The 14,018-nt window shown below is 51.8% G+C and overlaps 1 protein-coding gene across 10 annotated transcripts in view; it reads right to left on the reverse strand.

Annotated features, from left to right (window-relative positions):
* CLN6 (CLN6 transmembrane ER protein) overlaps window positions 1-13,526 on the reverse strand; it is a 31,308-nt gene extending 17,782 nt beyond the window's left edge. For 3 of the 10 annotated variants that reach the window (XR_003436419.1, XM_027123435.1, XM_027123434.1), the window contains exons 1-7: window positions 13,290-13,526; window positions 8,233-8,348; window positions 6,207-6,321; window positions 3,284-3,379; window positions 2,940-3,038; window positions 1,599-1,787; window positions 1,240-1,295 (exon numbers count right to left, since the gene is read on the reverse strand). Coding sequence is in view for 9 of the 10 variants with exons in the window: in XM_027123435.1 (XP_026979236.1) it covers window positions 1,240-1,295; window positions 1,599-1,787; window positions 2,940-3,038; window positions 3,284-3,379; window positions 6,207-6,321; window positions 8,233-8,348; window positions 13,290-13,460 (842 nt within the window). In the remaining variant the exon portion in view is untranslated. The remainder of the gene's footprint in view (window positions 1-1,239; window positions 1,296-1,598; window positions 1,788-2,939; window positions 3,039-3,283; window positions 3,380-6,206; window positions 6,322-8,232; window positions 8,349-13,289) is intronic. The other 7 variants (XM_027123442.1, XM_027123441.1, XM_027123440.1 and 4 more) reach the window with 5 other exon arrangements.
* Between the last annotated feature and the right edge of the window lie 492 nt (window positions 13,527-14,018).

The following is a 14,018-nucleotide window of genomic DNA, read 5'->3' on the forward strand; positions in this document are numbered from 1 at the left end:
TGTGTGTGTGTGTGTGTGTGTGTGTGTGTGTGTGTGTGTGTGTGTGTGTGTGTATCTGCCTCGTGTACGCACCCAAATACCAGCAGTCCCAGCCCCTCACTGCCCTGGAAAGGGGTGTACCCAGCAGGGTCGAGGAGGGAGAGGCCCGAGGTCCCAGTTTAAAATAAGGTGGGGGGGACAGCACCTGCCAGAGGACTCCAAGGAGCTCTGTGAAGCCCCTTCACCCACACTCAGCCCACAGCCTCACCCCCTTTCCACACACACACCATCTCACCCCAAAGGTACCGCCCTCTCTCCTCTCCACACACAGGCTGCTCTCCCCACGCACCTGTACCATCACACCCCCCTTCTCTTCCCGCGCGCCACCTTGTCTCCTTCCCCACTTTCCCTCCTGCCCCTCATGTGCCCAGTCCTCTCCTGCTCCTTCGTTTCTCCAGCCTCCCTTCCTCTCTCCTCCTCCCGTCCCCAGCCTCCCCCCGGAAGGGTCTTCTGGCACAGGCCAGGGAGAACTGGCAAGAGGCCTGCCTGTCCAGGAAGCCCCTGACCTTCCAGGTCCCCAGACAGAACCTAGAAACACAGCGTAGGGCAAGTGCGACAAGAGTAAGCCCACCTCGCTCGGGAGTGGAGCCACCCAGGCCCAGGGCTGGCTCCGTCACTAGCTGTCAACCCAGGGCCAAACCCCCTCCCACCGGCCCCAGCTTATCCTGTGTAAGGTGTGGGCCTGGAACAGATGACTGCCCCCAGCTTGGGCCCTGCATCTCCTGTGGCTGAGCCCGCATTCGTGAGGTTTCCTCCACTGTGGGTGAAGGGGTGGGAGGGAGGCGCTCCCCTGGGAGTTAGGAGGAGCGGGGGCACAGACAGCACCCTGCCTCCGCCCCACCCCCGCCCCAGTCCAGCCGGACCTGCTCATCTTCCTCCCCGCCTCCATGCCCAAGACCGCAGCCCGACCCGGCGGGGTCCCCATCCCCATCCCCAGAGTGGGGGAGAATGTTTATCAGCGCTGCAGCCTCGGCCCAGGGAGGACAGCCACTCGCTGCCCTCTAGTGGCCGCCGCGGGCACCGCGCGCTGGCGGGAGCGGAAGGCGGCGCGGCGGGAGCCAGAGCTGAGTGACAGCGCTCCCGCCGGGAAGAGCACGCCATTCCAGCCGCTGCGCTCGACACCTGGAGACCCCAGGCCCTTGTTCAGTGTCACCAAGGCCGGCGGCAGAGCTGGCTGGGGCCACGGGCCCCATTACTCACCACATGGAGTGGCCCAGGTACTCGTCGTAGTAGTAGAGCAGCTCAAAGGAGTCGATCTGGGGGCGGCAGAGGCGAGTCAGGGGCAGAGTGGGAGGGGCTTCAGGGAGGGTGCGGGCCCCACGCAACCCGGCGGCCCCCCTCCCTCCAATGGCCAGGCCTCCCCCAGCTGCCCTCAGTCCCTCCCTACCCGGAGGAGGGGGCCCTGGTGGGAGCCTACGTGCCACTTCCTAGCAACACAGGAGCATCCTAGCTTGGCGGGGGCGGGGGGGGGCGGTGCTGCCCTCATCTAGGGCACAGTGATAGGTCGGGCAGCCTCTTTGGGCCCCAGGACGGATCGCACTGCCGGTGTGGAGGCTCACCAGCGTCTCCGGCTTGAGATTCTTGATGATGGGGTTCTCGCGGACTGACAGGTGGTTCTGGTAGCCGCTGAAGATCAGGCGGTGGTTTACAGAGTCACCCACCAGGTGGATGCTGGCGCCCATGATGAAGGTGATGATGCTGACATAGATCATGGAGCGCGGCAGGGTGCGTGGGGACCGCTCGATGAGCTGAGGTCAGAGGGAGGCCCGACAGCATGACCCCCGCCTCCACCATGATAGGAGCCGCCCTCTGCTTCCCTCCCTCACACCCAGAGTGGGATGGATGCCACCAGCTGGAACGTCACTCTCAAATTGGTGGGTCCCTTTAGTGGGGCCAGTCCAGCCTCCAGAGTCTCAGAAGATCCCTGTGAACCCAGCAGGGGCCAGGGATCAGCACCCTCTTGTGCTGGAGAGGAAACACACTCAGCAGGGCCAGCTCTGCCCAAGGTCACACACACCCACGGGCTGTGCTGGAGATGACACAGGCATCCAGGCTCCAGGTCCTGCCCTCCCACCACCCCAGTTCTGCTCCTGGGTCACTGGGCTGGCCTGTTGAGGAGACCCTCCTGTTTCCGAGCAACTGAGCAATCCAAGCAAACAGAAATGGAAACGACAGGGATGCGGCAGGTGCTTCTGAAACTAAATTCTTTCGCTAAAGACCCTCTGAATTCTGAGATTACACCTTCCCTATTTTTTGGAGATCTGAAATGTCTCTCTAAAAACAAAATGATGGGGACAGTAAACAGCAATAGTTTTAAGGGCCCTTATGTGGCACAATGCAAAGCCAGCACTGCCGAGAGCTACCTTGGAGATAGCCATCACCCAGATATCTATCTCCCGCAGCTATCTAGGAGATAGCTCTGTGTTCCCAGTGGTACCTCAAAGTCAGGGATCTCCAGGCCAGAGGAGAGAGTTCACCCTCCTTTGCTGCCCTTCCTGCCACCTGGCCCTCACCTGCCTTCCCAACTGGTCCCTGACCTCGCCCTGGGCGATCCAGCCACTCCTTCCACCTCAGCCTCCCCAGATGTATTATGGCTCCTCTAGCACGGCCTTGTCTTCAGGTGCTCCTGCCTGAAGGTCTCTCCCAGCTCAACCCCAAGCACACCAGGCGGAGGCCGAAATCAAACGCCCCTCCTTGGGGAGGCCTTCTCCATCCCTCCTGGCCACAGGCAGTCCTGCCTCTCCTGGGGCTTGACAGGTCCCTCTATCACAGCCTTCGTCCCCCGGAGTTAGGCAGGGGACAGTCTGATTCAGGGCACTCTCGGGGCTTGGCACCAGCTCCCTGCCAGGTGGAGGAAGACATGAGGGTGGGAAGGGAGGGCAGGGAGCCTTGGACTGTACCTTGAGCAGAAGAAAGGGCGTGATGATGTTGTAGGCCATGTGGAAGTAGTCCCCCACGCTGGGCTTGTTAAGCGGAAACCACTCGAGAGGAAACACCAGCTGGGGAGCAAGGGGAGGAATGATTTTTACTAGGCACAGCCCCATGAGACCCTCAGAACCTCTTCTGCACACACTTCATTCTTTCTGTGATCTCTTGGGATCCTCTCAGCCGCACTGAAGTCAAGGTGTTTTCAGACAGACAAACTGAGTCCCAGAGAAGGTAAGCACACAGTAGACACAAATCGAGGGCCTGCCCCTGTGTCCCTCTCCCTGTGGGTATTAAATAAAGGTCCCTGGGTACCGGCCTGAGAGTTGGAGGCTCCTTTGGGACTCAGTTGTGCACCAACGTTCTGGGTGACCCTGGGCAAGTTCTTCCCCTCTTCAGGCCTCAGTTCCCCCATCTGTAACACGAAATGTGGCCCAGGTGATCTACATGGACCCTTAAGGATCTGGCACTCCAGGTCCTAGGATGATGACAAGATCTCCTAGCCACCCAGGTATGGAAAAACACTCTGTCCACTGAGCAGATGGACCACTTCCAAATCAGGTCGAAACTATACCTTATGAAACAAAGGAGAAAATAAGTGAGTTCTACAAAGATTCAATTCTTCCTTTTCTACCTTCCCTGAGAAAGGCAGGCAGGCCAGGGCTGTTCCTCTGTCTAGAATGCCCTTGTTCCTCCTACTGCTCTATGCTGTGAGTCCCAGCCTTGTTGGTGTCAGTGGGAAAACCCCTATTCGAGGTCAAAACACTTCACAACCTCCGCCCTGCCACACCGTACGCCCACTATCTGTTGATTGAGGACACGTGTAATGACCATAAATTTCTATCAAAAATTCACCCTTCAGAAATAAAACTCTCAGGATGTAAGACTCTCAATCTCTTTCTCTTTCTTACTTGCTGGGTGCAGGTATCTCTGTATCTTTACCTATAGCAAGATATATATGTTGGCTGAAATACTCTTTGATAGCAAAATACCAGAAATAGGCTGACTACTTGAATACACTACAGTACATCTTTTCTATAGGTTAAGCAGCCATTAACAGAAATGACACCTCATATGTACTGACAGGGAGATATCCATGATATATTCTAAAGTGAAACAAGCAAGTTGTAAAATAAAGTATAAAGTAAAATCTCATTTTGGTTAGAGAAAAAAAGAAAGGATGTATACATATGTTTGCATGAGTAGAGAAAGGAGTGGAAGGATGAGCCTCAAACTGTCAGGGGTGGAACTGGAAACGGAAAGTCTCACACTTCTTTATACCCCTGGGTATGAACTGACTTGTTATAACTATGACATATTACTTTTATAACTTGTAAAAGGTTTTATTTTGTAGTTATTACAAATTTGGGACTGTCATGGGTACATTTGAAAAGCTCCAGTGTATACACGAGTTTTTCAAATGTATATTCCTGATAAGCCCACTTAGGGTTATAGTGGCCACAGCAACTCTGAGCAGGATGGGGGAAGTGATTTGCCCTGCAGGAGACCCCTATTAGACCAGATGAGGCTGAGTCCTAATGAATGAGAAGAGCCATGAGCCTGCCCCTGGCCTCATCTCCCCTCTCCCTGTAACACCAGTTTGATGGGCGGCTCCTTTGTCCCCCAGTATGTGGAACCTTCATGCTGCACGGGGGCTCAGAGCAGCTAGTCCAACCAGTCTTCTTACAGATGAGAGAACCAAAGCCCAGATGACACTGACTTGCCCAAAGTCACTTATGAACCTGACTGGGTGCCCTGACTCCTGGCTCAGTCCTTTTACTTTCACCTACATTTAAAAAACATGTAAACCTTATGGCAAGCCTACAGAAAGCCACCATACCTCCTCCCCGACACCATTGCCAGGAAGCTTTTCTTCATCCCCTTCAAGTCTTTGATCCCATGTATACAAGACTGTTAGGGCCGTTACTAATTGGCAGGCAGTCAATATGCATGACACTTAGGCATGTTTTTTCTCCTTAAACGTTCCAGGTTGCTCTAGAGTATTCGTAATTCCTGTCTAATGCCCAGGTAGCATCCTCTAGCCTGTGTACAGCAAAGCTGATTTACCCAGTCCCTACTGCCGGACACTCAAGTCCCTTCCAAGTTTTGGCTATTATAACAACACTGCAATGAACACCTTTGGTACAGAGGCTGTCTTCTTGCTGATTACATCTTCAGGGCAGATGCTCGGCAGGGGTCGTACTGAGTTGGGAGGGATGAACATATTAGGGTTCTGGATAAAATCATGATGGAAGGGGGTGGGCTCTGGGGCCAGAGTGACTGGAGGCAGGTGCTGGCTCCTCCACTTGCTGGCTGGGTGACCCTGAGCCGGTTATTTGCCCTCTCTATCCTCGACTCTTCTCATCTATAAAATTGAGATTAATGATAGCATTGGTGGGAGAACTAAATAAGTGTAAACACATGAAGAGCTTAGAACAGAGCAAGCGCTCCATGTATGTTAACCGCTATTTCTAGCTGTTATTATTCATTCAGTACAAGTATACTGAGCACGTATCTTGCTAGGCACTATTCTAGGTACTAGTTATCGCCTTGACAAACTGCTTTCCCAAAGGCCTTTGCTAATTTGCATTAGCACTAGCATGTATGAGGTGTCAGTTTCAGTGCTGGATATTGTTATTTTTACCACCCACATGCAAAAATTAACACCTTAGTTCTTGGTGGGAACTCACTCAATTTTTTTCACCTTCTGTTACCTGTCTGTCTGTCTGTCTATCTTATTCGTGACCAGTGAGGGGATTTGGTGCTCTTCCAGTATTAATCTCCGTAGAGGCTCCCACTGGACACTGATGCATGAAGTAGCCTTGGAGGGAAGGGGACAGTTTCACCAGATGACACTAAAAATTACCCAAGGCTCAAGTCATACATGATAGGCAAATTCGGCCTATACTCTTCACCTCCAGAAAAACAATACTATCCCAAGGCTGTGGGGAAAGCAGGTGGGATCCTTTCTCATACCCCACTGTCTGAATTGGTGCTTTGGTTAAACCTGGGTGTGAGATATGGGGGGGGCGCAGTATGACTAGTCAGGCCCCCCCGGATCCCCCGCTTGCTGGCAGCTGCCGCACTGGTCACAGTCGTAGAACTAAAGGACATGAAAGCATCCAGACCTATTCTCACAGTGTACTGGTAGAGGCAATGACTTGTCTGAGGTCACTCTGACAATTGAAGTCACCCTGTCTCCTCACTGCTGGTCAGGGCTCTGTCCACAGCTTCACACTCACCATGGCAATGGGGCGGCCAAAGTCTAGAATCCAGTTCTGCAGGGTGAAGTAGAACCAGAGATCAAGGTGGAAGGGAGCTGTGCTGGCAGCCTCATCAGCCTTGACGGAGCTGTGCCTGGGAAAGGGGCAGACAAAAGGGGTCAGCTCATCTCTCCTCCCATGGGAAGCTTCCCCATGAAGATGAGCCACAGAGATTTGAGAGCAGGAGGAAACACACATGATTAAGTTCTAGGAAAAGGTTTTGCTGGAAATACTGTGGTCCATGGGGAGGTATCCTGGGAGTAGACTCCATCTGCCCTGACCTTTGCTCCTCTATGATTCAGGCAGGAAAATGCCCAAAGGGTATAATAACTGTTGGGTTTTCTTACCTATAGGATGATGGGGAAATCAGATGGGGCAAAGGATACAAATGTGGCTGAAAAGCATGAAACATGGTGATGGATGATGACAGCTAACCTTTATTGAACACTTTCTATATTCCAGGCACTACTATAGCTCTTTGCACGTACCATCTCATTTAACTCTCTTAATTCTCACAGAAACCATCTGAGGTTAGAATATTACCCCCATTACACAAGTGAAAAAACTGAGGCCCAAGATGTTAAGCAACTTGCCCAAAGTTACATAGCTAAATATCTGAACCTAAATGATTAGATTCCAGAGCTTATATTTTTAACCTCTAAACCATCATTGTATCCACAGTGATTGGTCCATGGAATGGGCATGTGACCTGAGCTGGATCAATCAGAGCCCTCTGGTGAGATGTGCCTTACAGACTATACACTGAGATGAACAGGGGATCTCCCTTTCCCTTGGTTTCTGAACCATGAGGAGGTAGGAAAGGGGCTGCAGGTGTCCTTCTTCTCACCAATCCACAGTGAAACCTAAGAAGGAAGGCAGCAGGGACAAGGTGATGTGAGAGACGTGGCAAGAAGAGGAGAACCATCTGATGACACAACTTTGGATGCCTGTCTCTCCTGCAGAGCAGTCAGCCATCTGCTCTTCACAAATGAGCTGAAGCTAAAGGGCCAGTGCATGTGCCACCTCCTCCAAGAAGGCTTCCCTGATGAAGCTTTTCCCAAAGCCCACTACAGGGAGTGCATCATCCCTAACTCCCACTCAGGCCACGACATCACAGGGCTGGAGTTTTGCTCGTATCTAGACCCTCAAGAAGAAGGGTGATTTTAAGGTTCTCTCAACTCACCAACCTCCCCATCAGAGTACAAATCCTCTTTACAGTGTCCCTGCCACTACTTGCATACTTCCAGTGACAAGCAGCTCACTCCTCCTAACACGACTGAGGTTGTACTGCCCCATTAGTGCCAAGACCAGGAGCTGTGTGATGTGAGTCCATATTCTCCAGAGTTTTCAGCTCAGTACCTGATTTATGCTCAGTGATTACTGGCTGATATAAAACAATCTCCGTTACCAGTTACTCATTCGTTTTAGTGGCAAACAATAGCTTAGAGGCACCATGAAGATTTTACTCTGTCAACACTGCTAGTGCTTCCATAACTTTCTGGGATCCTTTTTAGCCAATTCCAAGTATGGTCCACACTGGGCTGCTAGAGCAACCCAGACACAGAGAGGCAAGCTCTTGGAGGATCTCATCATCCTCTAGCGGCAGGCAAGGCAGGTGGAGTGGGCCTTTCCTAGGTCAACTGAGTCTTCCTGTCCCCTCTGCTCAGTGCCCACCACTTACTGAGTGCCGACTGTGTGCTGTGCTAGGAGCTTCACCAGCACCATCTCATCTAATCCCCACAGCCATAACAGGAGGCTGTTACCCTCCCATTTTACAGATAGGGATACTGAGGCTTAACCAAGGTTACCCCCGCTAATAAGAAGCTGCATCATAAGGAAAAGAATAAAAAAGAGTGGACATATGTAAAAAAAAAAAAAAAAGGAGCTGCATCAACTATTCCTTTTGTCAGCCTTCCTACTCCCTCCTTCTTCTGGTGAGAGATGATGTATCCTGAGCCACAGGGAGGGCCAGTGACCCAGGCCGGAGCAGTGGGACTTTTCTAACCAGAGTTGAAAAGAGCATCTTCCTTTCTGGTGCTGGGACGCTAAAGATGAGAGCGCGGGGCTGCCTGTGGCCAAGGTTCCAGCCTCAAGGGACAGCCAGGTGAGAATGAAGCAGCCCTGCAGAGAGGAGCAGGGAAAGAGGAGAAGAAGGCCTGAGAGGGTTCACATTCCCAGTTCCAGGCGTTCCCAAGGCAATGGTTTGGCCACAAGAGCCAATACATTCCCTTTTGCTAAGGGTGCTGTAGTTCACACTGGCTTTCTGTCACTCGTAATCCAGGAGTCCTGAAAGGCAGAGAATTCAAACCTGGGTCTCTAAGGATTCAAGACCTGTGCTCTAAGTAGCTTGCTATTTTGTTGCTGATTATTATAAGCTTTGTGGCATATCAGGAGATCAAGATAGAGAGGGATCGGTGTAGCCTGAAGCAGTATGCAACACCTGCAGGAAGAAAGGGAGCCTGGAAGCACGGATGGGTGGATTCCAGTAGGCAGAAAAGCAGCAGGAGAGCAGGATCAAAGGCCTGGAGGTGGAAGTGAGAAAGGTGCTGAAGGGAGCTCAGATGCCTGGCTTATTGGTGGAAGGAAGAGGAGGGGCTGCTGGGCCTTCGGACGGGGGCAGACATTCAGTCATTGTCTGAGACAAGTGACTGGTATAGAGGCCCCACAGTGCCCCTTCCCCTTTGTGACCATCAGGGAAAGGCCTCAAAAAGCAGATGGTGGCAACCTCCGGGCCTGAAGAACTTGGATGGGGAAGGAGAATGACAGTCCTCAGTGTTTTATTCTGGAAACCTTCAAACTGGGCACAGAGCAGGATGTTTGGTACAGGAAATAAAGGCGTTTTGAAAGCCTGGGAAGCACTTAAGTGTGGGTCTCTGGAAGCTGTGGATACGAAGCACACACTAGGGGCTCAGGGACTATTTCCTCTTCCACCTCAGGAGGCACTCAGTCAAGGGGGACCCCCATCAGGAGTCCAGCCTGGCTGAGCAGAGCAGGAAGAAAAAGGGCAGGTGCAGGGCAGACACCTAACTTGGGAATCAAGATTCGTGAGCATCTGACTGGTTTTCTCCTGTTGGGACTCTGAGCACAGGGGGCAGATCATGAAGGGTGAAGGCATCCTCTCCCCCAGCCCCTCTCTTGGGGATGAGCATCCTCAAACCTAACCCAACTTTCTGACTTCACAGACTTCACACACCTAGCCTCCAGCCATGCCAGCTCTAGGCCTCAATCATCAGAAACTCCTGCTGAGAACAACAGTGAAAGCACAATGGCAGGTAACCCAAGACAAGGATGGCCTTTAACCTCCTCCACGGCTTTACAAGTCTACCATCTGGGAAAACTGATACCACGACAGTTGGGGAGCGCATACCATACAGCAGCAGTCCCCAACCTTTCTGGCACCAGGGACCAGTTTTGTGGAAGACAATTTTTCCATGGACGGGGGTGGGGGGGGGCGGCGGTGCGGGGGGAGGAGATGGGGGATGGTTCAGGCAGTAATGCGAGCAATAAGGGGGATGGTTCAGGTGGTGATGGGGAGGGATGGGGAGTGGCAGATGAACGATTGCTCACTTGCTCACCTCCTGCTGTGCAGCCCAGTTCCTAACAGGCTGTGGACTGGCACCGGGTATTGGGGACCCCTGCCATAAAGCACATAACATATAGATGAAATATTCAAAGCGGTCAGCAGCCTCAGGCACGGTGGAGTCAAGCAGGGACCTACGAATGGGGACTATAGAGGGACTGATTTTGGTTCTATATACACGATGGGGAAATACCTGACATGATGACAAGTTTGAACAAAAAATGAGAAAATGAAGGCAAAAAATAAGAGAAAAAAGGGAAAGGCAATTAGAAACTCCAGGAAAAACAAAAGCAATATAAGAAAGCAAATGTAACTGTTAAACTTACTGGACTCTGTAGGGAACAATATTTACATGGCTTAACTAATAAAAACATTGTATACTGATTTCCAAAGTTCAGAATCAATCCACAGACAAAACATGGAAGGCAATTATGGTTAAAAAACAGCAGGTAAATACTACTGTGAACCTTGACAACTTGAAAGTAAAACTATAGATGACAGGAGTTGGGGAAACGGTAAAGAATGCTAGAGATTAGGGTAGGAGACTAATATTCTTTTAAAAAGGAATCAAGAGATACTGCCCTTATTGGAAATCAACTATACTTTAATAAATAAATAAATAGGTAAACTTTGGGGAAAAAAAAGATATTGCTTTACAGTTAACTGTAAAAGAAATAATGGTATATACATATTCCTTAAGGCTACAAAGGTAACAAAGAGCAAAACTAAAAATGGTGATACAAAACCATCTTGTGAAGACAGGAGCGGCATAAGTGAACCAAATAATAACAGGAAATTAGTGGGTAAACATTAGCTTAGAGGCAACTGATAAACCAAGAAATAGCAGTTGAGCATAGCTTTTTTTTTTTTTAAATAAATTTATTTATTTAGTTTTGGCTGTGTTGGGTCTTTGTTGCTGCTTGTGGGCTTTCTCTAGTTGCAGTGAGCGGGGGCTACTCTTCATTGTGGTGTGCGGGCTTCTCATTGCAGTGGCTTCTCTTGTTGCAGAGCACGAGCTCTAGGCATGCGGACTTCAGTAGTTGTGGCTCACGAGCTCTACAGTGCAGGCTCAGTAGTTGTGGCACACAGGCTTATTGCTCCGCGGCATGTGGGATCTTCCTAGACCAGGGATTGAACCCGTGTCCCCTGCATTGGCAGGCGGATTCTTAACCACTGCACCACCGGGGAAGCCCTGAGCATAGCTTTTGAGTGTGGACTTTGGAGATTGCCTGGGTTCATATCCCAGCTCTACCACTAACCAAATCTTGAGCAAGTTACCTCCTGGGCCTCAATGTTCTCATCTGTAAAATGGGGGATAATACTAGATCTTACGTCAAGAGTTGTGGCTGAATTAAATTATGCAAAAACTTTTTCTTTTTTTTAAATGCAAAAACTTAAGAGCAGGGCCTGGCCCACAGAAAGTGGTATGTACGTAGTATTTGTTATTATTATTTAGAAATATGAATTTAATTCTGGTAGAAACAGTTAAAAGAAGCTAACATGGTTGTCTCTGGTACTAGGGAGAGGTGGAAAAAGGGCCAGTGCTTTTTACTCTAAGCCTGTCTGTGCAGTTGTATTTAATCATGGGCATGTATTACTTTGATTACAATACAAAAAACTGTCAACAGAGCAGGTGGAAACTGGAATAGAGTCCCTTGAAAGGTAGTGAGCACCTTGTCATTAGAGGTATGTAAGCAAAGCATGAATGTAGCAGAGGAAATCCAAGCATCCTAGGAGTCAGACAGGATGATTCTGCCTACTGTCTTGTGCAACAATGATATTGAGAACCGGCCTACAGGCACCCAATGAGGGGGGGCAGAGACACCCTGGAAGACAGCCAGCCTCTCATGCCATCCCCACGAGCAACCTGGATGGTGGGGAGCTCATGCAGGAGTAAAGAGGAATAGCCAGAGTGGAGTAGTAAGAACAGAAAACAGAAGCCCTGGGTTTAGGCCCTGGTTCTTGCCGGCAAATGATGTAAACCTCCTTAGACCTCAGTTTCCACATATACAAAATACAAAAAGACTGAGTAAGATGCTGTATGGGGAAACCCTGCATATGAGATAAAGTGGTGACCATATCCACTACTCACACGCTGTTCTAATTGTACTACCACAGTTCAAGGCAGTCAAAGACTCCCAACTTATAGGTGATCCGGAACAGAGATGTCCTTAGTAGCATGAAAAAGAGCTACTCTCACCCAAGTCTCTCAGACTTCTTCTCAGACTTCATCCCAAATCATACCACAAACTTCCTAAAACTGAGCACACTAGTGCTCAAAAACCTTCCATGGCTCCCCCGTGCCCCACAGAACAAAAGCTGCATCCTTAACCTGACATTTAGGGCAGGAACTAGGGTGAGGCAAGTGAGGCACACAGGGCCCAACATTTAAGTAGGCATAGGGGAGCCATGGAAGGTTTTTGAACACTAGTGCCCCAAGAGCATCTCCTTAATTTTTGCACTCAAGGCTCTCACTCTGGTCCCAGCTCTGCTGCCATTCAAGGCCCTTCACAATCCGTCTGCATCCTCCTGCCACTGTACACAAAGAAAGCTCCAGCACCACTGCACTCCTTGCCTTTCCCAAGCTTCCCCCTGGTTGAAACAGCCTTTCTTCCCCTGTCACCTACTGAGTTCTTTGAGATGCAGCTCAAGCTCCACTTCCTCCAGGCAGCCCTCCAAGATGACCTCTCAGCCCCTGGACTGTTCCTCCCAGGCCCACCCTACCGGACTGTGGGACCCTCCTAGCTTCACCTTACCCACCGCTTTAGTGCCTGGCACAGCGCTGGACACAACAGAGATGCTTAATGAATGCCTACTATGTGCAATGAATGTCTATAATTTGTAAAATGGTATGAAAGTAGAGTGGAGGGAAAGATTAAAAGGTGGCTTCTGTACCTTTTCCTCTGCCCCAAGCACCTGGTCTCAGCTACATAAACCAATAACTTCCCCTTACTGAGAGAAGGGAACAGCAAGCATGTGGAAAAAGCCCTTCCTAATTCTTTCTCTGGAGGGGAGCTTCCACATTTCGCTGTCTGTTCCATTTACATTCCCACATTCTTTGGTTCCTCGGGGCAAGGAGTGAGTCTCCTGTTAATATCAGAACCCAAGTCAAGTTTAGAGACACCCCGAGAACTCGGGTTGGCGCCCGGGGCTTGCAGGCGCGTTGGGGTCCCTAGTGAGCAGAGATGTCCTCTGGGCCCGCCGCCGACGTCCCCATCCCGAGTTTCCTGGACCCCAGCTTAGCGACTGTCGTAGAGCCGGCCGGGCCGCTGGGCAGTTGAACCCCGCCGCTGAGCCTCCCTGGGCACGGGGTTCCCCCAGGAAGAGAAAGGAGCGCGGAGGCGGGGCTCAGGGGAGTGAGCGAGAAGCAGCTGCAGGGATAGCGCGTGGACTACCCACCCGGGCTCCGTGGCCCCGGTCCCCCGCCCTCCCCGTCACGTGGCGGGGCTGTGGTTCAGCTCCGCCCGCCGACGCGCGCCCACCTGGCCTGCAGGAAGGAGGCGCCCGGCTGCGCGCCCGGGCCACCCGCCGCTCCCGGGTGCTGCCGCCTCCGTGCCGCCGCCTCCATGGCTGCCCCGCCGGCCGGGCCCTCCGCCCCGCTGCCCCGAGCTGGAAACGGGCTTGGCTGGCCTGACTGCCGCGAAAGCAAACATCCAGCGCCGGTCCGGACCGGCGGGAGAGCGCTCGGCCCCAGAGGCGCGGGCCAGAGGAGGGGCCGGCGGGGGGCGGGACAAGAGACGCGCCGCGGGAGCGCGGGAGGCGGGGCCGGCTCCGCGCGGGGAAGGAGGGGCCCGATGACTGTGGCGTCCCAGGCAGTGGGTGGGGACCGATGCAGGAGGGCACAACGTGTAGCCTAATGGAGCTGGGATCTGCTGGGGTCCCCTGCGTGGCCGGTGGCGGGAAGCTTTGCCTAGGCTGCCCGAGACCCGCATATTAGATATTAGTCTAGGGTGGGCTAGGGACGTGGGGAAAGACTAATTCGACCCAAATGCTCCCCTGGGGAGGAGACGAGACTGGATTTCCCTTGTCCTTGGGGACGGGAAGGCTTTGGGGGACGGGTTCAATGCCCTTCCCCACTGTGTTATGCACTTTCCTTCCTCAGATGGAAGATAGCACTCCTTAAAATGTCAACTCTATGGCCCTTGACGCTGGGAATCAAAAATCGGTGGGATAGGAGGGTAGGACGCAAAGAAGAGCGAATGCTTTCCAGG

The sequence above is a fragment of the Aethalodelphis obliquidens genome, unplaced genomic scaffold (genome assembly GCF_003676395.1).
Source record: "Aethalodelphis obliquidens isolate GAN/ISIS:26980383/991018 unplaced genomic scaffold, ASM367639v1 scaffold26, whole genome shotgun sequence".
In the NCBI taxonomy this organism is placed as follows: domain Eukaryota; kingdom Metazoa; phylum Chordata; class Mammalia; order Artiodactyla; family Delphinidae; genus Aethalodelphis; species Aethalodelphis obliquidens.